This window comes from Ostrea edulis, chromosome 1 (genome assembly GCF_947568905.1).
Source record: "Ostrea edulis chromosome 1, xbOstEdul1.1, whole genome shotgun sequence".
Classification (NCBI taxonomy): domain Eukaryota; kingdom Metazoa; phylum Mollusca; class Bivalvia; order Ostreida; family Ostreidae; genus Ostrea; species Ostrea edulis.
This window is the reverse complement of record NC_079164.1, coordinates 72,955,345-72,981,365: the sequence shown is the minus strand read 5'-3', so window position 1 is coordinate 72,981,365 and position 26,021 is coordinate 72,955,345. Positions and strand designations below refer to the sequence as shown.

The following is a 26,021-nucleotide window of genomic DNA, read 5'->3' as shown; positions in this document are numbered from 1 at the left end:
TGTAACATGTTGTTTACATGAGATATAGTTATATAGGTGTGTCATTGTAACAGGTGCTTTACATGATATATAGTTATATAGGTGTGTAATTGTAGCATTTTCTTTAGATGAGGTATAGTTATATAGGTGTGTCATTGTAGCAGGTGCTTTACATGAGATATAGTTATGTAGGTGTGTTATTGTAACATGTTGTTTACATGAGATATAGTTAAATAGGTGTGTCATTGTAACATGTTGTTTACATGAGATATAGTTATATAGGTGTGTCATTGTAACATGTTGTTTACATGAGATATAGTTATATAGGTGTGACATTGTAACAGGTGCTTTACATGAGATATAGTTATATAGGTGTGTCATTGTAACAGGTGCTTTACATGAGATATAGTTATATAGATGTGTCATTGCAACATGTTGTTTACATGAGATATAGTTATATAGGTGTGTCATTGTAACATGTTGTTTATATGAGATATAGTTATATAGGTGTGATTGTAACATGTTGTTTACATAAGATATTGTTATTTTTGTGTGCCATTGTAACAGGTGCTTTACATGAGATATAGTTATATAGGTGTGTCATTGTAACATGTTGTTTACATGATATATAGGTATATAAGTGTGTCATTGTAACAGGTGCTTTTACATGAGATATAGTTATATAGGGGTATCATTGTAACAGGTCCTTTACATGAGATATAGTTACATGTATATAGGTGTGTCATTGTAACATGTTATTTACATGAGATATAGTTATATAGGTGTATTGCTTCAGCTGGTTCTATTCATATGATATAGTGACATGTATATTGATGTTCTACTGTAATATTTTTTTTTGATTGGATATATCTATATATGGGTATGTTTCTGTTGCAGGTTCCTAATATCTCTGACGGAATATACATTTTGTGTAAACAATGTGATTGTAAGTATCCATTCATTTGTCTGATGAAATCGTTTTATCATCAAATGTAAATTTTGCCAATTTTTAAGTACATGTATAATATTTATATACGTATTTGGATACCGTTATATGTATCGCATATGACGTATATCAGACTCCTTATCATCTAAAAGATTTTTTTTTAAAACAGGAATTTTGTGGTTATTTGCCCTACTTTGTGTGTGAAGGATACCTTTTGTGTGTATTTGCATTCAAACTTGTCTATCAAATCTACAAATACGCTACTGGGAGAGCAAAACAGGTTGGTATTTTCATGTAATATACGTTTAGAGAGAGAGAGAGAGAGAGAGAGAGAGAGAGAGAGAGAGAGAGAGATCCAACAACACGTAACATCCAAAAGTATCGGATCTAATATAGACAGGAGGTTCGATAAATTATCATTCTCTGCCAGGAGGAAGTTCGATTCTCAAAATATGACACCTGTCGTGGTTTGATACATGGAGACAAAAATGGTAATGTTTTCTTGGATTGATAGACAAAAATGGTAATGTTTTCTTGGATTGATAGACAAAAATGGTAATGTTTTCTTGGATTGATAGACAAAAATGGTTATGTTTTCCATTATATGTACAACAGTGCTGCTTGGTAAAAGTTTGATTTTTCCTAAATTCATGATACTATCTATTCACAGAAATCAAAACATGCAACATCACCACAATATATTCACGTCCGAGAATTATTAGATAAAGACACAGAGGTGGAGAGCCAAGGGTTGCGGTATGTATTTATACAATGTATGTATGAAAGGTGAAGATAACAAACAGTGATCAATATCTCATAAATCATATAGGGAATAAAAGATAGAGTTCGGCATATAAAACATCGCAGTGCTCATATAGCATTGCACTGAGGTCAATAGGAGGGAATACCATACAAGTCTTGTTAGTAAAAGACAACTTCTCAAGAAAGCTCCGTTGAAAAATACGTACACATAAAGACAGGGGCGGGTCCCGAGGGGGCGGCCCCAGCCTATTGGGAATAACCTTTCAATAGCTTCTTTTTTCTCTTTTTTCCCCATTGCGAAATAAGGTCTGACTATGGAGATTAGAATGACTAGAACTTTGGAAATTAGTAAAACTAAGCATTTTTATGTGTAAAAAAAAAAAATAGTCGCATTATCTCCTTAAGGTGTTATGTACACTAGCAAATGGTAAACGGGAGTAGGGGTGGAGGTTATGAAAAGTACGTTCAAAATATCAAGTGCTAGACCCCCCCCCCCCCTGACAAATTCCTGGATTCGCCTATGAAAGATAATATCCAGTCACTACCCATCATGTTATGTACTACATTTATAATGTTATTCATGGAACATATGGTCACTAATCATTATAATCATATCTAGATTTACAAGGAATTATAACTAGATTTAATTTCAAAAGTCTTTCTCATGCATAATGCTTAGAAAATGTGAATTGCAGTTCTTGCAACTATTCTATAATTACAAAATATGTACCACTTTTTTCAAATCAAAACCTCAAATGTATTTTTAGAGATAAGTTGAAGAACAGAACACGGCAGTTATTGGACGAGACAAAACTATGTTGTCTGAAGAACAATCTCCGCCGCTGTACAATGCGGACCGTGACAGTCAATTTTGTCGTTTTATTGAGTTTTTATCAGGTATGCTAACTCTGCACAAAATATAGAAAATGTTTGGTATTTTAAAAAGTAAATATGGAAAAGAATTATAAAAGTGTTTATTCTTCTCACATTTAAAATCAGAAATTCCAAAAATGAGTACTTTTAAAGTGATTATGACATGTATTGCTTTCTAACACTAATGTAAATGGTTGTTATTTGTTTCTGGCAGTTCTTCATACTGTTCGTGGAAGCATCTAATGTACTATACAAGTTACAAAACGGCTTCAATGGATATCTGAGGTCACTCAATGTATCACTGGGGAAGGTGGATGTGTATGTGGATACTGTCTACTGTAAGTAATGCGAATTTCCTCCACTCCACCCACAGCTTAGTGTGGATTTTCAAAAAAGATGTAAAGTCTTTGTCGATCTGAAGGACGTGTAATTGATTTGTACTGGGGGCGTTTTACAAAAGAACTTACGACTTACGACCAACTTTACATAATGGAATTTAACAGTTTATTGTAAAAACATTCACCTCTAATGCTAATTTTTTTAACAAAAATGTTGAAAATTAAGCCTTAGAAAAGTTTTACTTCATTCATTCAAAGTAATAACTGTGTAATAGAATTTAAGACTTGCGACTTTGTCGTAAGCTGTTTTGCAAAGCGGGCCCCTGAACTGTATTAATTTCAACGGAATCATAATACTGATTTTTCTCTTTTCAGTTAGCTTCATTGTAGCTCAGGCACTGTCCGTTGTATACATCGTTTCAATGATGGTTATGATCTATTTCTCTCAGAAACAACATCTGCTCCAGATCTGGAGGGGAGACAAGTCCTTCATTCCAAAGAAGTGCTTAAATATGGATTGTGGTGAAATGATGGCCAGTACTTTTCGAGATATTTCATGCGCATTGTCCATTCTATGAATGATTGAGACAGATAATTCATAGTTTGGTATATATTTGTAATTACATTAAAGCAGTGTAGAATAGGTTTGCTTCTTATATTTTAAACTCATTTAACTCAAATACGTTTTATCCATTGCATATGAACTTGTATATGTAAAATTCAAAATGCACATTTACCTTGGCCACCCCCCCCCCCCAACCCTCAGTTCAATTCCAATATTGGGATTAATGTTCTGAAGTCTTCCAAATAAAATGGACGAAACGTTAATAATGAATCAAATTATGTTTATCAAATGGAAATTGTCACGTGGACGGTAACGCGGTCAATAGGATAAAAAAGTGTGTACGTGAAATTTCCAGTACAACAAAATTTCCTTTAACAACACATGTGTCCAAAGTAAGCCTACCATAAGATAAAGGTATAATTACTAATCACTTGCATCTGATTCGTATATTATATCTGCAGGCCAAGTCCTTAATGTATGCCGGAACGCAGGTTTCCCACCTTCTTGGAAGTAAGTAATGATTTCTGTTTAGAGAAGTAGTCTGTAAAGCGTTTGAATATATGATTGTTAGGAAATAGCATTGGAAGTTGTTAGCGTGTAGAAAATTCATATTCTGAGTCCCGTGGGGATTAGAATAGGTCCTCAGTACCCCTTGCTTGTCGTAAGAGGCGACTAAATGGGGCGGTCCTTCGGATGAGACCGCAAAAACGAGGCCCCGTGTCACATCAGGTGTAGCACGATGAAGATCCCTCCCTGCTCAAAGGCCGTAAGCGCCGAGCTTAGGCTTACATTTCGCAACCCTTCACCGGCAGTGGTGACGTATCCATATGAGTGAAATATTCTCGAGAGGGGCGTTAAACACAGTTGGAGCATATCCTTATTAACTTTGTTTTCTAATGATTAATGTGGTATACGTTTTATTCAGTAGATAGGTAATTTTCATAGACTTTTTGGGAGTTGAACTATGTTCAATCTCCCTGGGTCATCACGCACTTTTCTGCGCAGTAATTTGTATTGATTTGTATAGTGGTCGTCAGCGGGGGTTCTGTGTCAGCTGATTTACTCCTAGGTAAATCAACATAAACTTTTATAAACATCCGCCATTAAATAATCCATGTAACTTTTCTGAATTAATCTAATTTTGATAATTGACATGTAAATAAATGCAATGATATTGTATTCAAATCAATTTGAATACAAGATTTCGATCAAATTGATACTGATAGACATAGAAAAATAAAAGATAAGGTTGAAAATTGTCGTTTGTAGCACAGCGTCACCTATAAACATTGATAGGGAAACGAACGACAACTGCACACAAGCCCTATTGACACCGTGGCGCGAAATATCGAATTTAGTGCGAAACCTCAGAAAATTTACAAGAAATAACCCTACAACATTGTGTATGTGTATATATTTGGGTTTTTTTTTTTAATGTGATATAAAAAATGCTTGATGTTACATGTAGATTGAATTAAAACACGTCATTCCCAGTCAACAACTTTCGATTGGGATCGGAATACGAAATAAAATTTCTTATATCCGGTGGCAAAGTGAAACTGCTTCATGCTTCAAGTTATTGAATTACGTAGTAATTGCACGTTACACATTAAAGAACTGTTCCTTTTAATAAAGAAAGTCACAAAATAGATACAAAATGAGTGTACCTTATTCACTTCTGTTACCGACTATAATCTCGAAATGGCGTGTTTCGCTGCGCTTGATGATCTGACGGTAAGGTCCACATTTTCTACGTGAGTAGTGTGATATTTGTTTATGAATTTTTTGCGCATACATGGTATGTCTCGGCTAGGAATAATGGAAACTTTCTCACCTATGTATGTAAAGACATATTAATCTCTATTTTTAAAAATGTAGAACACTTTTATCAAATGACAATGTTTGAAAACGCTTAGAGCCCCGATGTCGGAATTTCCTTTTCTAAGACATCAATATGTCAAATTCATTATCCTTTTTGAATAGTATGTACCATATTTTGTACCAGTTATCCATTTTGAATCCCCTATTACAATGGGATTTTGCTGCACTCTGTAATGTTTGAGTGGATGTCATGAGTGTGTCAAACAGAAATTTTAAGAGCATGGGATAAGGTGCTGCCATGTATTACTTCACTATCAAAGTTTAACCCAGTTGCCACAATGTTGAATTTATGCTGCAAAAAGGATTGGAAATTGCTCTGGTCAAAACACATTGTTTATTTGTCTACAGATGAAAGAGACATGAGGATTCTCCCTCACAAACTGAAAAAAAAAGAGTTATGGATCTTGTACATGTATAGTTTATTAATCACTATAGATTTCCAGCATCACAAGTCTGATTCCACTATATGCTTTCCATACTGTCAGGTTCATTCACCCCCTGTTTCAGCCACAGTATAATATCCCAAATACCTTGGCAATAAATAACATTATTTGACTAGTGTTTCATTTTTAGCGGAGTTGCGATGAAGTCGAACTCGGCTTATGATCTGATGAAGTGCCTTTGGGCGGGCAGGCGGGCACGCATCAACATTTCATTTCCGCACCATAGCTCTTGAGCAAATTATAGGATCTCATTCAAACTTAGATGGATTGTCACCCTCAGTAAGATGAGGAAGCCTATCAATTCTGGGGTCACTAGGTCAAGGTCACTGGCTATAAATAGACTGAAATTTGGAGAAAATTTTGTTTTCCACACCATAGCTCTTGAACGAATTATAGGATCTCAATCAAACTTAGATCGATTAAGTAAGACAAGAAGCCTATCGATTCCGGGGTCACAAGGTCAAAGTCACAGTGGCTATAAATAGACTGAAATTTGGAGAAAATTTTGTTTTCTGCACTATAATTTTTTAACAAATTATAGGATCTCAATTAAACTTAGATGGATTATCGCCCTTCATGAGACAAAAAAGCCTATTGATTTTGGTCAAGGGTTAAATGTCAAGGTCACAAAGGATTTAAGTCGGCTGAAATTTATGTACGCAAAATTTTGCTCCCTGCTTGATAATTCTTGAAAACTTTTCTGCCGGTTCCCTCTATGCCCATTCCTTGCGCAACTCGGCTTGTGCATTTCCGATGCCCGACAATTTTTAATTTTTTTGCATTTCATTTATTTTGAGTTATTATACAATTATTTACCATTCCATTGATCCTCTACAGGACTGTAGTATACTCAGGTGACAGTTTAGCATATTGGACTACCTTTTCAAGTAATGAATCCTTAGAATTAGCTATAACTAGGATTAAACTTGAATGTATATATACAGGGGGAAAACTTCTTCATAACTGCAAGGCATTGATCACCATATTGATTTGAATGTTTGGGCCATAATATGTGGTCACATTTTTCATGAGAATATAAAGGGGTGAAATTCTAGAAAACAACAACACGACTTCAGTTACTCGAGGAGCGTTGTGGCCCATGGGCCTTCCATTATCCATGTTTGCTGTTGTAACGCTTTGAAACAACAACAGTTGATTTGTATCTAAAATCATGATAATATTCAGTCATTTATCCCCCTACCCTTCCAGTACTATCTTTTCTAACTGAATTTCCACAATGTTCAACTCCCACGAGTACTTTAAGTACTTTGATTCATGTTACAGTGACGTTACTTGATGCACTTTTACAGCATGCAAATATATGATGCATATTGAAATATTGATGGAATGTATATTGTTTTACGTCCATCTCGAGAATCGTTCACTCATATTTAGATTTGCAAAAGATCCTTTGGTATTTCATAGTGATTAAGTACGATTTCAAAAGTTAGGTTGATATCTGTTTCAAACTTTTACATGTATTTAAATGCCTCGTTAATAAAGCATCTAATACAAAACACCTGTTTAGTCTTCTGGACATGTTTTATTAGATATTCATATCATGCATCAATTCACAGCGAAATCTAGCTTTTAAAGTGTCTTATTTGTAAGAGAAATAAAATTCATATAAGATATTTAAGAGCTTGTATAATTCTTTCGATGGTGAAACATACTCCATATGAGATGTTTTAACGAGCAATGAAATACAGTTTTAGTGTAGAGATATTCCTTGATTTGCATAAAGTGAACATTCCATTATTTTGTGTCAAAAATAGTTTTTTGGGAATAACATTTTGAGGATCTAAATTGAGAAAGCGTCATGAATACCGTGAAAAGAATTTAAAAGACGATCTTTAAAAGGTTTTGAAAATGTTTAATTTACATGTATGAAGTGTGCTACTGAAACTATTTCCTACTTTAATGGTATTATGATTCTAGGATAGTGATTGCTTCTTCGTCAATATCGATCAGTATTTCAAAATAAGAGTACCTGGTCCTTTGAACATGGCTTTCAAACCAAGGTTTCGTGTCGTGTTAGCATGTTAACGAACCCGCACTGCTACGACCCTGAAAGCCACACCTGTAATTTGTGGTACTTACAGCTGATGAAATTCTTAAAGGGACGTACAACAGATAAAATCTTAGTGCAGCATAGTATGCCAAATCACGTGTTAACAAAAATAGATTTTTTTTTCTGTTCCAGGCTACCTGATATCCATTCTGGTGATTTTTGCTATATGCATGCTAATTGCATTTTTGGTCGTTCTTCCGCTGATGGGAAAAGTTCCTAACTCATTTCTTCAACCTGTGAAATTCTTAATGTAAGATATAAACTACATATTATGCTTTAAATGTGCTGAGATGCAAATTTAACGATTTCGAGCTAGTGTTGTCTGATATGACGGGGATTTAAAAGTAATCTAACATTCATATCTAATATGAATGGTGGTGTACATGCATACATCTAGGGCGTAGGAAAAGGTGGGCAGACGAGTCACTTGTCCCCCACTTTTCAAACTGATGAGGATGATATGTTTCCATGAAAGGTGAAGATAACGAACAGTTATCAATCTCATAACTTCTTCAAGGAATACAAAATAGAGAGTTGGGCAAACACAAACCCCTGGATATACCAAAGGTGGGATCAGGTGCCTAGGAGTAGTAAGCATCCCCTGTCGACTGGTCACACCCGCCATAAGCCGTATGTCTTAATCAGATAAACGAAGTAATCCGTATTCAAGAAAGGCCTAACAATCGGTATGAATCATCAGACAGCATTTGACCGAAAGTTAGGTTGCATTGGCAAACTAGATCATTATAACGACCATATAATCTGCGAAATGCTGAGTTGGAACCCCTGTAACATTATTTGTCAATAGCCTACATCGATTTAAAAACTGATCAAACGTAGATCAAGTTCTTGGAAATCCAATCAGTTGAAAGATTTAAACACCATATACAGGTGATAATATATAGAATATTGCTTCATAAATATGGGAAGTTTACGATGGAGAAGCTAAAATCATTCCATTTGTCATAAAGTTGAGATATTAGTTTGCCCTTAATACATATTTTCAATAAAATATTTAAGTACGAAACAGATGTGGAGGACTATGTGGTGTCTTTTTCTCGCGTTCAGAGGGATGTATCGAATCGACATATGAATGCAAATTAATATTGTTAATAGATGAAACGTCGTCGATTTATCTAAATGTCTAATTGAAGGTCACAGCAAGAAGATGTTTATTCTCGTGTAAAAGCTTTACACCACTTTACTAAAGCTTAACAAAATAATTACACCACTAATTACATTTATTTATAGTAGATCAAGTTTGGAAACCTTTTTGCTTAAAGCCAATATTGCTTAAACGATTGAAATAGCCATAACTGTAGGTATCAATACACGTGTTTTTATTTGAGTCTCTCGCTTCGCGTTGTTATAAATAGAACTGCACTATCCTTGGTTCCCACTCTTTTGTGGAAACATTCAAAACGAGCCCAACTTTTTTATAGTCACTGATGTCAAGGGTTAGTGCGAGCTAACGAATCAATAACCCTTGACTTGTGAAGATGTTAAATTACATGTATATCATAAATATAAGCCGATTGGCAAGGTCCCTCATTGCATGGAGTATATTTTGACAACATTGGCTAGACTAAGATTCTTAGATTTTATGGTTGTTATAATGAACTTATTTGCAAATACAGCTGTTTGTCGTGTTTCATACCAATTGTTAGGGCTAACGGTAGTTCTGGCTGCTCAACAAGAGATGCTTACTCCTCTTCAAGCAATACTAGCTTTCATTTTGATGTCGTAAATTTTTGTTACAAAGTTACATGTATGTATTACTATTTTAGTGTTTTTAAAAAACTTGTTATTCATATTTGTGTTGGAAAACTTTTCCAGAGGCCCTGAATGAAGCAAGATTACATTATTGTCTTCTCGTACACAAATTGATTTCTATATAATGCTTTATATTCAATAGAACCGAAATCGGTATTTTGATAAAATCTTAAACTTAATTTTAATTTTATCAATGACGATGGTTAACGTTACGTACAAAACTATCATGATAACACAATTTTATAACAACATAAAATTTTCAGGTTTAGAGCTAATATAACTTTAAGCACATGAACCAACCAATGGTGTTTTTAGGGGTCTGTGTTTGCCCTACTTTTAATTTTGTATTCTATATAATATTGATGCTTGTTCGTTAACTTTAGCTTTTATCATTCCGATTTTTAAAACATTTCATATTCTTATGTATGGCAACATGCAATCTACATGCTTTCTATCAGCAGCTTTACTAGTATACTATTCAAATGAAAATCGGAATATATTACGTGACATTATTAACAGCATAGTATTTTGCGTCGCTAATTATATGGTCTCAGATCATACAACTGACTTAAGAGGAAATAAAAGCTACAGGGAGCCTTACTGACCACATCTTGAGACCACGGAATAATCTTATATCATGCACAGTTATTATGTTCAGTTTTTAATATCCAAGGTATCTACAAGGAGACAATTTTAAAGCTAATTCTTCTCAACAGTAGTGTTATAGAATTTGCCAAAATTATATTCAAGCATTTGATGTTTAGTTTCCAGTTGTTGGGTGCAAGTATTTCAAAATATTAAAGGTAGGTGTTGAATTTTTAATGTTAGAAAGTTAATCTATTTTTAGCCCTTCTGTGGTGGCAGCCTTTATCTTTGTTTTGTCATTGAGAAAACTGACGGAGCGGTTATTTCTACAGAGGCATTGGGTATCATCAGAAAATGGAAATGGAGTCCGAAGGGTGTTGGCTCTGAATAATAGGTATCTTATATTGATGAATATTAATATTTACTGAAAAGAATATAGAAGCACAAAAACGTACATCATATCAACGACGAATTTCACAAAATTTTGACATGCGATGATTATAATCAGCACGCTATTGTAAGGAATTGGGTGTCAATATTTGATATGTAATGACTATGATAAGCACGCCATTGTAAGACACTGGGTGTCAATATTTGATTTCGTTTGAAGACGCGTCCGCGGGATCATCTTTTTACAAGCTCAGTTGATCTTTTTTCATTGAAATATCGTCGTCTGTCGTTGTTATCGTTGCTGATGTAGTCACTACATTTTGGACCTTACGAGCCACAAACCAATTCCAAATGAACCTTAAACAAAGCATTTTTTATTTAAGGGGATTCAAGTTTGCTCAAATCAAGGGTTATTGAGGGTGTCTTTTTCGAAGGAAGATAACAATACGTAGGGTGTTCAAAATGGGTTTAAACTTTCAAGATTGGTACAATTGGGAAATTATGTTTAGAACTACAATTTGGCTCAATGATACATATGTAAATACATCCTCTTGTGGATTCAATTTTGTTCAAACAATATCCCACCATTCTACCGGACAAATGTGAGATCAAAAGAAGGTGGCAATAGAAATTCCATAAAAACTCTTCTCAGGGGTAAAAATATGCAAATAAGTTGACAACTTGATATTTACATATGTATATATAGTCGAGATGCAGAGTTGTATCGCTGTTGACCATATACGCCAGAATAATTCTACTGTACAAAAATTAAACATTGCATCAAAATAAATTAGTTTATAAATATAAAATACAAAGATATCGAAACATATCTTATTCGTTCGCTTTTATTCAGTATATTGTTTTACGCCCCATTCTGGAATATTCACTTGTATAGTTTTAAGTGAGGTGCCACTTATTTTAGCCTACACATATGGTGCAATGTCATAGCAGCGAGGATTCTTAATATCGTGATAATGCTTACCGTGACAAGGAACCCTCACGGTTAAAGGACACATCACATGTTACTAAACTTTTTATTTTTTCCAGCAAGATTAATTGTTTTCACAAGAAACTACTCTGAATGTGTTTTAAATGAAATATTTTGCGCAGTTGTTGAGTTTGAAAGCGATAAAATTCACATCTTGCGATATGCTTATTTATACATGTACTTTCGATACTTTATTTCCCATTATGTGTGGCCTCATATGCGACTTCGGGCGAGAAGGTTTGAAAACAGTTGTTAGCCATTTCATAAAGAGATTAAGCCAATTATCACGCTAGCGGCTTGTAAATAACTTTGTGTTAGGGTGTTTTATGTCATTTAAGGGTGTACTAGCTGTCAGCAGAAAGGATTAACAGAGGTTTGTCACTTTTTCAAAGGATGGTGTGAGGGGAAAAGACGTAGATACTATTTTGTCGTCGCATGGATAAGCATAAGACAAAACAAAATGCATATAACTTTGTATACTTTGGAAACATGCGATGTATCCTTTAGTCACATTCGAAAGACCTGCAACTTTCACTTTTAATTGACAAAGTGACTTGGCAAAGCAACAGTCATTACACATGTTTGACGTTTGACTCGGTGCAAAGATAGAGACTGAGTAGAACCCAGGACTTATTTTGTTTTGTCCCGTCTGTTTGTTTTTCTGTCCAAAATTTTAATCTTTGTCATAACATTAAAATATTGTGTACATATTATTTGTAGTTGTCTACTAGCTAATTTTGATTTATCAAGACACAGTTAGTGCATGGGTCTCATCTTTGTAAGAACAAGGATATTCGTTAGTGCTGGGACGCATGGACCCGATTTATTCTAAACGTACTTGCGTTCAATTTTTTCACGTTCAAGGCTTGGCATTATTGTTGATGCAGAGAACTATTTTTGAATTTTATGTTGCTAAGCATGATATATGGGCTATCAAACCTATCTGAGAGGAAAATGTATATACATGTACTTGTATCTACAGTTTCGTTCGAATATACAAAAAATCTGTTAAAGACTGATGGGGGGGGGGGGGGGGGGTTATGATACATTTAATTAATAAGTACATAAATTCGTTTTTCAGCGTTTAATTTCGGAAAGGTAATGTTTCGTATTTTGCCTTTGAGCACAACTACGGCGCCTGTCAGTAACATCTCGAAGAATATCACATTTGTTGAAATAAAAAAAAAAATGATTGGCTAGATATATCTTTTTTTTTCTTTACAGGAAAGTCTACCACAATTTTGCTTTCTTTTTATTTTTCTTCTACATCGTGCTCGGACTTTTCAAATGCTTTAAACGTGTGGCATACTCTCTAGTGATCGGATTGATATTTGTTCCAAGACTTGACAGGAGCGTCTTGGTGTCAGGATTTGAACATTATGATAACGGTATACCCTTTTTACGTCACCTGAGTAAACTCATCTCTGTGATCTGTTTGAATGGTTATTATAAAGAATGTGTGATGCTTGCGCTTTGTTGTATTATGGTTATAATTCTGTTGCAGGATATATGATCTATATAAGTCTTCTGAACGTGGAACTGGCTCACTGTCATCCAGTGCTACGGGTGTTCTGTGAAGTGTTGTTGAAAACCATCAGCAATCGTGGTGAACTAAAAGACTTCAGTTTATCTGCAGCGAATTCAATTGACATCGAGTCAGTGAAAACTAGTTATCGCTCAATGAAGAGTGTGAGTGCTAGAACTTACAATAACCAGATTTGGAATAAATGGATGAAAATCCTGACTTTGAACAACAACCCATCACTATGCAAAACATCGAAAACAAATAACAATTTTGAACCACCAAGGCTGACGAAAACAGAACTTGTGTGATAAATGTTGGTTATTATCCGTGTGTTAAAACTAAATCTTGCTAAACAACGTTTGATGAGAAAAGTATCGAAAACAAAATTGACTTCATTAGCTTTATTCAATTCACGTTCCACCGAAGTCAAACTGACTGAATTTTCTTTGCAGGTTATAGTCCAGTAGCTTAGTTTTCCAACGTTTTGAAACATGGCAGCATTATTTGTTCGTCGTCAAGTTATAAACACGAAAAGAATACTCAAATGAGTGGACTCCATTCCTGTGGCTTTTGATTGATGACAATTATATCTAAATATTACCTACACTGTATATAGCATATCCCGTTCATTGGTGTAAAATTAGAACCTATCTTCGATAGTTTTGTGCACATTCATTGTTCAATATTTAGTTTCATGATTTTCCCACCTTTTATCTGGAAAGTCTGCACCATAATTTAGATTTATGTAGGGGTATATCCATTACATTTAATTGTCATAGATTTCTTTCCAATGTGGACACGTAGTCACAACAATTTCTTCAATTGTCTTTGTGTTACACAGATAACCAATCTGTTCTCTCTCGATCAATCTGTTATTTCAAAATGTTTGCCAAACTCTTTATTTTGCATTCCGTAAGGGATTTATGAGATCGGCCACTGTTCGTTATATTCTCTTTTTATCATTACTTCCGGTTTGTGACTATATGTGGAACATTTCGTTTTGCTACCGTGATTATTTCCCTTTACGGGAGTAATGTGTCGTACTGTGTATTTTTTGTATCGATGTTTTTGATTCTCAATTAAAACTAACGTACATATCTTAGTAAAATAACATACCTATCTAAAAGATATCTTCATTAGCGACATCAGCGAAGATAAATATCTAACTTCATTTCACAATAAACAGTAGTATTTAGTTTCTTGTCAGAATAACGACACAATTCAAATTCTTCCTCTCGTGTTAGATTTGAGCTTGCTAAGACCGAATTTGTTCATTCGTCCCCGGTGCCACCTTTTTGCTTCGAAACGGATGATGTTTTCTTTTGCTAATGTCCTAGAAGTCGGAAATATCATTAATGTTCTTTAGTGAAATGAGTTTCATTTTTGAAAATACATAACAGTATGGACTTCGATGTTTTACGCTGGTGTAGCATATGAAGCGCTATTAACATGCTTCATGAAAAGTATGCCGATGTTAAGTGTTACAATGCATACCCTCATGTACATGTATTTTCAGTTTATTTCTTATATTTACATTCTAATTTCATTTCTGTCGAAATTTACAGGCGTTAAAACAGACACAGCATATTCATTTGAACATTCATACGCACATTGTTCCCAATTGCAGCGCATTCATGAGAAAATGCCTCCACTGTATTTTTAGAATTTGTGAAGATATCAAAGACAGAAAAGTTAGAAAGGTAAATCACGGCGACAGAGCTAAATCCATCTTTTTATATCTATTTTTATTGAGTCAGGCAAAAACAATTACAGCGTTGAAAATGAAAAATTGCATTAATTAAAGTACGAAAAGTAAAACAATATGAATCATGGGCACTGAACCTCTGAATAACAAAAATATTTGGCATCATCTTAATAAAAATGAAATCTGGCCCCTATCCCTGTACTCAAAAAGGTGGAATATAACAAATTATATCCATCTAATTTCAATTTCATTCTGATTCATTTTATTATCTTCACACGTCAGTGAAAGCATATTTTTTTTCCCGGTGGATAAAAAGCCCATCCCCATGTTCATTGTACAGAACTCGTCAAATGCTTCATTTGAAATATTTTGAATAAAGATACTTTGGAGATAATTCACATAGCAAAGTTGTAAAAGTGTGTCATAGAACCACTAGCCCCGCCCACTGGTTTATCTACCTGATTGAGAAAACACCACAACCACGCTACAATGCAATATTACTTCAGATATGACGTGTTAATTTTCGAATAGTACGAATGTAAGGTCCGAGTTCATGTATTAGGATATTGAAAGATTTTGAAGAGCAGCCAACATAACATGCTAGGATTAGGTTTTCTTTGTTGTTATCAATTCATTTTTTTCAAGAATTTTATACGTAATATTGGGAAGACATCTTCTCCGGCTACACCCCCTTTCTGAAAAACGATGCTACATGTACTTGATCTTACCGTATCACAAGTGGAATCACATTTCAACTTCAGTTCCTTTATGAAGTTTTGGGTGTAAAAGTCTTGATGTAGGAACCAAAGTTAAGATGTGGTCCACAGGGGTGGGTGGGTGGGGAATCATCATACCCTAACCCTACCTCCCCGTTCTTCCATCTCATACTGTCCATCATCACCCTCCGATCAAACAACGAAAAGGGATGACGTCACTTCGGTAACACGCGATTTCACTTGTGATATTACCGTATCACAAGTGGAATCACATTTCAACCTCAGTTCCTTTATGAAGTTTTGGGTGTAAAAGTCTTGATCTAGGAATCCAATATCCAGTTCTAGTCCCAATATCATTGGTCCCCTTCCCAATACTTACTATACAAAAACCAACCACCTTAAACCTGTATGTACTGAATATAGGCTGTATTATGAACAAACTCCATCTAGTTATTTCCAATTTATTTGAAAACTCAGTTGAACCCATTAGAGCATACATACAATTGTATAATAAAGCACAATATAGCACTTTATATCACATAGTCATGTCCCTGTGTAATGTCATAAACACCCCTCGATCCATCAAACCTCCTGTCGCTACAATTTATTCACTGAAAATGCTGATTGAAGACTATCGTACTGTACACATTCCTGAAACTTCTCCTGTATCATTCCTGCATCCTTCACACTCGCTGCCAATCTCCCTGCTACAAAATCTGACTCTACTAAAGCTGGCAGCCTACTGTAATACTCAGCACTTCCTTCCCCAAACCATCCAATATGTCTCATTATCTGCCCTATATCATTCACTGAACCAGACATAGCCAAAGCCACTGCACAACCTGCCCTGAAACTGTGTGGAGTCTCCTCCTCATCCATACTTATGTTCCTTAAATATAACCGTAACCTATCATACACCACTGAATATGTTACAGGCTGATCCAAGACCCGAGCGTCCTCGCCAACAATCCTAAAGAGATAGCCATAAGAGAGATCAACACCCAAATCCCTACACCCCGACACAAACTGTTGTAACCCTAGTACAGGACAGATATCCTCCTCAGCACACCTCTTAACAACAAACATGTTACTCCTCCTTTTAGCTCCTCCAAGTGTCTTCCCAAAGGTGTGATTAAACACAAAATCTGAATAATCTCTGAGCCACTTAACCTTTTGGGTAACCAAATTTGCAAGATCTCCTGCTCTATCCCCAGCAAAAAACTGTAACTTAAACCAAGCCTGGTCTCGTAACAAGATATATTTCTTCTTAACTGATATAGAACGTAAACTCAGTCGATTCCTAATAAAACCCGCAATGGCCCTAACCTTAGTTATAAAAATAGGTCTAGCCTGCTTAGGTACCAAGTGAGTCCTTGCCTGTTCCTCTTGTACTAGCTTTAAGTATCCTTTCACTATAGGTGAAGCGGCTGGATTCCCCGAGCAAAGAGCCCCATTCCAAGATCTTCCAAATCCCATCTTATCAAACATATTCAACAATATATTGATTATCAACGATACAGTGCCCGAGGCCAGATGGACTGGACAACTACACTCAAATACTCCTTTGTTTCCGAGAAAATGACATTCTATCATATGAACCTGACTCTTACCACTCTGATCCTTCCATACCAAAAATCTTCTGATGTCATCAGCAGTACAACTTGCAATCCCCTGACCCGACACCCTTGCTATAAACTCAGTGATCTCCCTCCTTAAACACTCTTCCCTTTTAGAATCCAGTGATGATGACCTCCTAGCATCTAACTCCTTCAGCCTGTCATCCAAGACTTGAACATCAACAGTTATATCTTGTTCTTGAAAAAGATCAAACACGTTTATTCCTTTAAAAATGCAAGTCTGTAAGCAACCAATGTCCATTTCAACCCCTTGTTATCAAGGGCATACCCTTTTTTTGTAGGAACCCGGATAATTCCTTTCTGCCCCTGGAAACCTAACACAACACTAGCTATCTTACACCTCTCAATCAGAGGCCACCATATGGGCACCGGATGTATACGTGGAAGAACACAGGTACACACAGGAACTTGTCGTTCCTTCAACAACAACAACAACACCGGAAATATACCAAATGGAGGAAACACATAAGGATTAGTTTCCTGTGCAAGATCCTGAGCAAACACATCAACCCCTGCAGTAAAAGGCATCGGACAAGGTGTAAAGTGCCTCAACAACTCACCCTCCTGGCCCTTCATTACATTAGAATCAGAGGCCATCAAATCAATTGTATGGGGACCAAATGCTTTTTCAACCAAGTACCAAGCCTGCCTATCCAACATAGAGTCCGCATAATTAATACTTCTTGAAGGTGCATCCGCCACATTCAACTTTGAGGGAACATACTGCAAACTCAACTCAAAATTTAGTTGTAAAGTCAAAGAAAATATACTCTTTGTAATACAATTCAATGCACTATCTTTACTCCCTTGATTCTGCCAAACTCCAAGTACAGCCATATTATCTGTCCAAACATGCACTTTCAAGTCAGCTATACTCTGGCCAAGAGCCAACAATACTTTGTACACAGCATCAGCCTCTTTCAAATGAATATATCTTTTATCGGTCTCTTCCCAAAAATCACTAACCTCAAACCTATTCCCATTCTGTTCTACAACTGCTCCATACTTGTATAAGGATGCATCAGAGGATAAGACAACCTGCCTATGACTCTCCCTCCTCCATCGACAACATCCCTCCCAGGAATCCAGAAAACGCCAATACTCCAATTCCTTCCGCAGCTCATCAGTCAAACACACAAGCTTACTACCCTTCACAGCCCTAGAGATGGTCAAGTTAATCTCCCTACAAAACAATTTACAGCCCGGAACTGCCAAGCCCATAGATATACACTTGCCAGCAAATCGCTAAAGTGTCCTCACAGTGACTTCCCTTGAACTCAGAATATTCTCTCTCAAAACTGCAAATTTCTGCTTCTTGTACTCTGGTAAAATATAAGCCTACCTGCAAGAATCTACTAAAAAACCTAGAAACTTGACACATGTTGATGGGACAAAGGAACACTTCTCTAACGCCAAAGTATAACCCAACTTTGTCAACACCTCTACTAAAACATATGCAACCCTATAACCCTCTACCAATGGGTCGATTGCTCCTGAAACATTTGCAATTGCTAACCGATCATCGATGTACTGAACTGTTAATAACGACAGGCTCCGAAGATAAGACGTCACTACCATGCCAATAGTCTGATAAATATAAGGTGATGCCTTAAACCCAAAAGGGATCACTGTATAAACCATAACATAACCACCATATTATAACCCAAAATATTCCTGAGAATGATGCGATAATCGTATATGATCATATCCAGATTTCTCATCAGTTGTTACCAACAGCGCTTTATCCCCAATTAGTCTATGAACATCCCTTAAAGTCTCAAGCTGAAAGGGGAGATCCCTCACCCAGAGATTTAGATATCTATCATCATGACACAGTCTAGGTTTGGTTGGTTCAATTCTCAAAGGCATAATAATATGAGGCATCTCACACTCACCAATCCTACCCAGAACTCTTATTGCACCCGATTCAACTTTCTCATACAAAACCTTAGATATAAAAGAATCATAATTTTTACATATAGGAGAGTTGGGGAAGGCAACACTCGGAGGCCATTTAGAATCATATGGCTTTCCACGAAAATTTCCTTTAAAGTGAGTGAAAAACTCTCTTACATCTACTCCCTCTGTCAGCCACTTCCTCACACTCAACAAGTTGTGTTCATTCACTCCACTCCTCTCCAACACATACTCCCAGGCAGAAACATTTTTACCTAACTGTCCTGCAAAGAATGCATCTGGACTATACACTGGCAACTGGTCCAAATCAAAATTAGACCCTGCAATCACAGACTCTGCACTAACATGGTGGGTTGCAAGAGAAGGAGTCCCACAACTGATTGTCACCCATTTTCCGTCTTGACGAGGAATTATTTCCATGGGATTAAATTCTGTTGTTTTCTCAAGCTCAACTTTATCACTGCTAGTCAACAATGAAGCTCTGTTGTTTTCCTGTAAACCAAATGTACATTCCGTTTTAAACTTCTATATAGTGACAATCATCAGTGGAACTCCTTCACTTAGCAACCCACGTGAACATAGTCCACTAAGGCATCAGAGTCCTTGGGTTGTAAGATCCAGAATTCTCTATCACACATATACAATATATAACAACCATCAACTATCATTACATCATTTAATGTAAAGAAAAAACATCCAACATTTAGATCTTGTTACAGTAATAGTACCAGCACATACAAACCAAACAATGGCAATTTATGAAAGCATTTCTATTGAACACCAGTACACATGTACCATGTACTTCACATATCTCCTATCATATGTATACGAAACCAGCTATTTCCTCCTAGCAGCCTTCATCAGCTCACAATCTTTTACCAAATGTTGTGTCGAGTCACAAAAATGACAAGCTAACCTACCAGCATTACGCTTTCCCATACCTCCTGAAGCTTTGTATGCCCGTGGCTTTCCATAAGCACCAAAATTATGAAATGGCTGAAATGGATATTGTTGAAACCCTGGTGCACTGAAAAAAGGTGTTGAATACATAGGATACAAACCTGTCAAAGGGGAATTTGAATACCTAGACCCTTGATCTGGTTCTCCCTCACCCTTAGCCTTCACACCCTCACCCTTGGACCCCAAATTACAGCCTTCCTTGATACACTTATTTACTGCCTTCGAAACAAGATCAGTTCCCTGTACTCCAAGAACAGTAAGACATAAATTTGCAATGTTCACTTTCCCCTGCAAGTGGCCACATTGCCTATACAACTCCTCAAATATTTCCATATCCTTATCCCCCAACTTTCTAGACAGGCGAGCTAATTCATCGAGAGTAATCAAAATTAACGACTCGCTTGGGTCTTGCTGTGCAGCTAAAGCTTTGACTCTCTCCTTCACCTTCAAGACGTCTTCCTTCTCAAGTTTCTCCAAAACCAACAGCCTTCTCTCCACATCATCCATCTTCTTCCTCTTGACTTGGACATGATCACCCTGAAAGTGTGTGTATAATACTACACATATATATACATATGATATATATAATATTTACAATTCTTATTTCCCTTTTAAAAAGCAAAGTTTACAACAAAAGGACTTTCATTCCATTTGAATCCACATAAGCAGAGTAACGTATCAAATACAAAATAGTGCTATACCTCAATAGTATCGCCTGCAATATCAGCAGTTGCTGATATACCCGTGCTAGGGCCTGCAACTGCCTGTGTGCATTCACCCTGCAAGATCTGCCCTTTGGGCTGCCCCTTCTCATTTGCTGCCAGTATGCAGTAGTGCAACAGCAACTTCGCAGCATCCAGGTCTTGAATATCTTTCCCTGCAACACAACCTTATACTAAAGTACAGTAACAATAGTGTAGTCGAGTTAGATGTCCGTAAATGGATGGGTCGTGTGTTACAGTAGTGAACCATGACTTCGCGCATGAGCGGGTTTCCCACACTGAGACACTCACTCGAAGTCAAACCATGTAACCATTCAGACATGTTGTATTTCTATGTATTACCTGTGTGTCAGTTATGTCCAACATGCCTGTGTTGAACCTCTGCCATATGTATGCTTTGCTTAATAACTAAATGCCATGCTACTATTTACTAAATAGTAGTTACATTTCATATACCCTCGATTTGTAATTGCTTAACATTAACAGAGCAAGAACGTCAACAATGCAAATAAACCATGACCATTTTCACAATTAAGTTCTCAGCTTTAGGCCATTAGTTGCTTATCTCATTAACATCTTGCTCATATATCCTTTTCTCATTGTTAAATCAGTCAGTTGATATCAGCAGAGTTCCCCATATGTATCTATTAGCAGTGATCAGCCACTAACATGCTGTCGTGACCAAACGTGCTTGCATTTACATGTTTAACGCACATGGAAAACACTTATCTAAGCAACAAAATGGACACTCACCATTAGATGCACATGGTATAGACAAAATACGTAGTAATTATTGATAAACCAACCTGCTAACTCCAACAGTTCATCCATAGGCTCTCCTGTTAGATCCACCACTGCTTTCGATATGTCTTTCAATTGCATCGTCTCCGTGCGCCTTCCTACAGCAACACGTGCTAGCTCCTTCACATTTTCCAGAAGTCCGTCCTTTACTTTCCTTAATACCGGCAGCACAGAAAGCCCCTTTAAGCTGTGTCTTTTTTTCAACGTGACTGGCTGAACCATCTAAAATGTAAACCAAACTGTGTGTATAATGACGTATACTCGACATGAATCTACTCTTCCGGACATTTACGGAATTTGGCAACATTATTTAATATCTAGTTTAAAACCAACACCAACTAACTTCAAATTACTCTTCACATATAGTAATTATCATTTACAATTTCCATCAAAATTCTTCAAGAAATACGTTCACGAAAATCGCATTATCTACACGTAGTCATACATTCGTATAAATGCCGCTCCACGGCATCTCATGTCGTCATGATGTCGGCCCATGCCCACTTCCTCGACATAAATCCATCTATATCAATTTCACATTCCTGACATCCAACAGTCACATTTATTAAAATAACCCTTCAAGATATCCAACAATCTTGAGAACCATAAATGCATTCAATGCAAGCCTCCAACAGCTCAAAATATAAATTAAATTACCTTCCACTCGATATGGCGTCTGCATAGATTCCGATCAAACAACGAAAAGGGATGACGTCACTTCGGTAACACGTGATTTCACTTGTGATAATGTCATATACAGGTGGAAGTTATGTGCAAGAAATTGGAAAATAAATTTGTAATTGTGTTCTAGACCATGAAAGAACCTTATATGCGATATAAGAACGTTAAAGAAACCAATAGCTCTTCTCTTTCTATTTGGATTATATATATATATATATATATATATATATATATATATATATATATATATATACTTAATCCAAATAGAAAGAATTAATGTCACACAGTCAAAATAATTAAATAGAAAAGCAGGAAAATATGCAGTTCCAAAATATATTCAAATCACTAGCGCTTTCTGGATTTTAACATCCATACTCAGGTGTGAATACAAATATTGATAAAAAGTTGTTTATTTTAGAGATGTCTATTGTGACGTCATGATAGTCTTTGCGAGGAGATTTTCCTTTAATGTTATCCAAATGAAGTAGTAAAGAATTTACAAGTTTTTATACAACTTTTTAGGAAATAAAAGAAAAAAATTACCTCTGGAAATACCCAGATTGGTATAGTCCTATATGGAGAAACAGGAATTGTTGATATATCTCATTGAAATTAAAATCCGTAAAAGCATCTCGAATGAACAGGATCTTAAATGAAAAATGTTCTTTGTTTATTTGTGTAATCTATGTGAGGAGATATTTTGAGTATCTATATAAAACAAATATTACCAAACAAACAATTATTAAATAATGGGATATTTTCCTTTAGTCTGGAAGGAAATATTATCCTTGGACAAATTTGGCTCCACTTTTTTGGCACGCTGTTTTTGGCTATATTTAGCTCTATTACTTCAGAGTTATTTCGGATTTCAAACATTTCGGTTCAGCATCACTGAAGAGACATTATTTGTCGAAATGCGCATCTGGTGCATCAAAATTGGTACCGTATAAGTTTTACATTATGACCCCTGGGTCGAGGCCTCTGCTGGTGGACTGTTAGTCCCCGAGGGTCTCTACAGCCCAGTAGCTAAGTACTTCGTTACTAGTTTGAAAATACGGATGTATATTTAATTGCTGTTATAAAATTTAGAAATTCATTTCAAAATTAAGGATTATCTCCCTCATGCATAGCTCTTATCCTTGGACAAATTTGGCTCCACTTTTTTGGCACGCTGTTTTTGGCTATATTTAGCTCTATTACTTCAGAGTTATTTCGGATTTCAAACATTTCGGTTCAGCATCACTGAAGAGACATTATTTGTCGAAATGCGCATCTGGTGCATCAAAATTGGTACCGTATAAGTTTTACAATATGATTCCTGCTCATGTTTTCTTTTCCATACCGTGCAGTACATTAAGGAGAGGAGATTGTTTGGAGCACTTCCAATTTGGGGAGCAGGAAGACATTTGTTTTTAACGAAAACAAATCATATTTGCTAATCATCATGGTAATGATTGGATAATTTTAATTGAATATTATTATTGGATAATTTTAAATGAATGACTACGTCTATGTTTGAAAAGAATCATTTCGTGACACCTTTAACATAAACGACGACAAACAACAGAAAACACATTAGGGTTGCCAGGTTTATCTAAACAAGTGAATTTATGTTTGGCGTGCTTGTCATGTAATGTCATAAAACATCACATTTGATGTTACTGCAATGTACGTTTGGTCATGATCCATATATCATGACCAGCATGACTTTGGTGTTATCCCTTGTGACATTCCGGGATATCTTTTGGTCCTTCTCTGGACCTATTCAAGCATGCGCTACCGCTTTTACATGGGAGTGATATCTTAGAATCCATAATACTTCGCAAAAAATAAAGACTTTATTTTTATGAAAACTCATAATTCAAAACCAAAGTTTAAAACATTCCAGTTTAATTCATGAACATACATAGAAATTAACACACTAAAAGACAAAATTTCATATAAAAATTGAGAAATAGTCCTCATTAATAAAAAAAAAAAAAAATTAAAAATTGTTGTATTTGCTGATAATAGTGTAACAGAACACATACTTATTTTATCAAACAGACCGAGATTAGGTTTGATAAATTACATAACAATAAATAAGTGCACTCGGGTAACATACGTACTATGTTGATTAAACGAACACATTAGTGGTAAAATGAAACAAGGGAGGGTATTGTAACGTCAAAAGGGGACTAGTACTGTGCATTTTCAAACATCCTTGAAAGAAGTACTTAAATCATAATCCGAATGTCAAAGTGTATGTGTGATACTTTATTTAAACGTGTTTAAGTATGGAAAATACTAGTATACTAATTAAAATATTCAACTTATTCTCAGTTCATAATCCACAGGTCCGATCCTCTTAGAAGTCAAGCATATAATATATTATACAGCGAAACGGACCTATAAAAATAGGGCTCCGCTAAACCGGTACATGATACGCCCGCATACATTATTGACCCAGGAATTTAAACAAGTAAGAAAGGATTATCCACAAAAGGATTTCGTCAGAGTTGCCATAACAATGTATTTTGCATTAAATAAATCAAAGTCCAAGGGCTGTAACTCCTTCCAAAATAGTGGAACAACAGTCCCCATGTAATATGCACATCTACACATTGTGATTTTTTTGTACTAAGTTTCATTGAAATCCCCCACAGGGTTTAGGAGGAGTTGCGAAGACAAAGTATTTTCAATAGGAAAAAGTCAAGTTCAAGAGCCGTAACTCCTTTAAAACATTGGACAGCATTCCCCTTGCAAGATGCACAACTCTACATTGTGATCTTTCTTTGTACCAAGTTTCATCAACCGACCCCCCAAAAGGTTTAGGAGGAGTTGCGAGGACAAAGTGAAAAGGACAGACGGATGACAGCGGTATAGCATAATACGCCCGCATTTTTATGCGGGCGTATAAAATGTATTAGTACATTTTGTGTACAGGGAAATAATCCCTTTTCGTTTTTGTCAAAACACCTTGAAACATGATGTCCAGGAAAAAGACGAAAATAAAAACGGGCGAAATATACCCTGTATACAGTAATTCAAAATGAGTAACAGTAATTAAAAAAGTTAGATGACGTATTCCTCTCTTTAAATGCATACGACATATTATGGCAATTTTCTATAACATGTGTATTACATAATCCTTTAAGTTTGAAATTAACGAATTCTCAATAAAGAAATTTCACAAATGTCTACACCTCGCTAGATTTGATTTCAGCTTTACATCCCACGAACGTTTTCTTTGCATGGAGTGGGTGCTGAAAGGAAATGTTGGTCTTGGAATCTTTACACAGAGACTGATTTTTAATCAAAGTTCTCATCTTCAGCCATTTGTTCTTTACTCGGGCTGTATGCACGTTTGAAAATACGTACACGTCGTTTTCATATACATCCGTTTCAATTCTGGTTTGCCTTTCCTGGGATGTGAAGAACTTTGATTTGACAGATTTGATGATCTGGTCACAAAAGACGACGACAACTGGATGACAGTGATGCAATTCCACCTCCAGGAAGCCGAGATACGTCATATACCCTTGAACCAATGGAAACAAACCATGTATTTTAACAAAACTCATAAGATTCACTTGTGTCATTCTTTGTGAAAATACAGGCGCCATTATGATATTTACTTGCACGAAAATAGATATCTGAATCACTAATTGTATATGAGAATAGATACACACACACGTACGTGTGTGTGTGTGTGTGTGTGTGTGTGTGTGTGTGTGTGTGTGTGAGAGAGAGAGAGAGAGAGAGAGAGAGAGAGAGAGAGAGA

The 26,021-nt window shown here is 35.9% G+C and overlaps 3 protein-coding genes across 6 annotated transcripts in view; 1 reads left to right on the top strand and 2 right to left on the bottom strand.

Moving 5' to 3' along the window:
* Positions 1 to 14,232, top strand: part of LOC130053070 (stimulated by retinoic acid gene 6 protein-like) — a 29,180-nt gene extending 14,948 nt beyond the window's left edge. For both annotated transcript variants that reach the window (XM_056159630.1, XM_056159642.1), the window contains exons 6-16: positions 877 to 925; positions 1,095 to 1,205; positions 1,596 to 1,681; positions 2,455 to 2,584; positions 2,775 to 2,898; positions 3,274 to 3,431; positions 3,925 to 3,973; positions 7,991 to 8,108; positions 10,479 to 10,610; positions 12,819 to 12,982; positions 13,099 to 14,232. In XM_056159630.1, the coding sequence (XP_056015605.1) occupies positions 877 to 925; positions 1,095 to 1,205; positions 1,596 to 1,681; positions 2,455 to 2,584; positions 2,775 to 2,898; positions 3,274 to 3,431; positions 3,925 to 3,973; positions 7,991 to 8,108; positions 10,479 to 10,610; positions 12,819 to 12,982; positions 13,099 to 13,427 (1,450 nt within the window). In that variant the 3' untranslated portion in view covers positions 13,428 to 14,232. The remainder of the gene's footprint in view (positions 1 to 876; positions 926 to 1,094; positions 1,206 to 1,595; positions 1,682 to 2,454; positions 2,585 to 2,774; positions 2,899 to 3,273; positions 3,432 to 3,924; positions 3,974 to 7,990; positions 8,109 to 10,478; positions 10,611 to 12,818; positions 12,983 to 13,098) is intronic.
* LOC125660664 (uncharacterized) lies at positions 13,571 to 22,382 on the bottom strand. The gene is made up of 4 exons (XM_056159676.1): positions 21,583 to 22,382; positions 20,756 to 20,931; positions 20,494 to 20,591; positions 13,571 to 17,344 (listed from the first exon to the last, which is right to left on the bottom strand). Exons 1-4 carry the CDS (start codon positions 21,797 to 21,799, stop codon positions 16,138 to 16,140), a joined length of 1,698 nt encoding a protein of 565 aa, XP_056015651.1. The 5' UTR covers positions 21,800 to 22,382; the 3' UTR covers positions 13,571 to 16,137.
* Positions 22,383 to 24,131: 1,749 nt separating this feature from the next.
* Positions 24,132 to 26,021, bottom strand: part of LOC125682460 (stimulated by retinoic acid gene 6 protein-like) — a 55,071-nt gene continuing 53,181 nt past the window's right edge. For all 3 annotated transcript variants that reach the window (XM_056159654.1, XM_056159662.1, XM_056159665.1), the window contains one exon: positions 24,132 to 25,778. In XM_056159654.1, the coding sequence (XP_056015629.1) occupies positions 25,438 to 25,778 (341 nt within the window). In that variant the 3' untranslated portion in view covers positions 24,132 to 25,437. The remainder of the gene's footprint in view (positions 25,779 to 26,021) is intronic.

What these genes read in the sequence shown, in the direction of transcription:
- LOC125660664 (XM_056159676.1), bottom strand. Translation starts at nt 21,799, where the DNA reads ATGGTTCAGCCAGTCACGTTGAAAAAAAGACACAGCTTAAAGGGGCTT. An exon ending in TGAACTGTTGGAGTTAGCAG is followed by an intron (nt 20,932 to 21,582) that starts GTTGGTTTATCA and finishes GTTGTGTTGCAG; the next exon opens with GGAAAGATATTCAAGACCTG. An exon ending in TTGCAGGCGATACTATTGAG is followed by an intron (nt 20,592 to 20,755) that starts GTATAGCACTAT and finishes ACACACTTTCAG; the next exon opens with GGTGATCATGTCCAAGTCAA.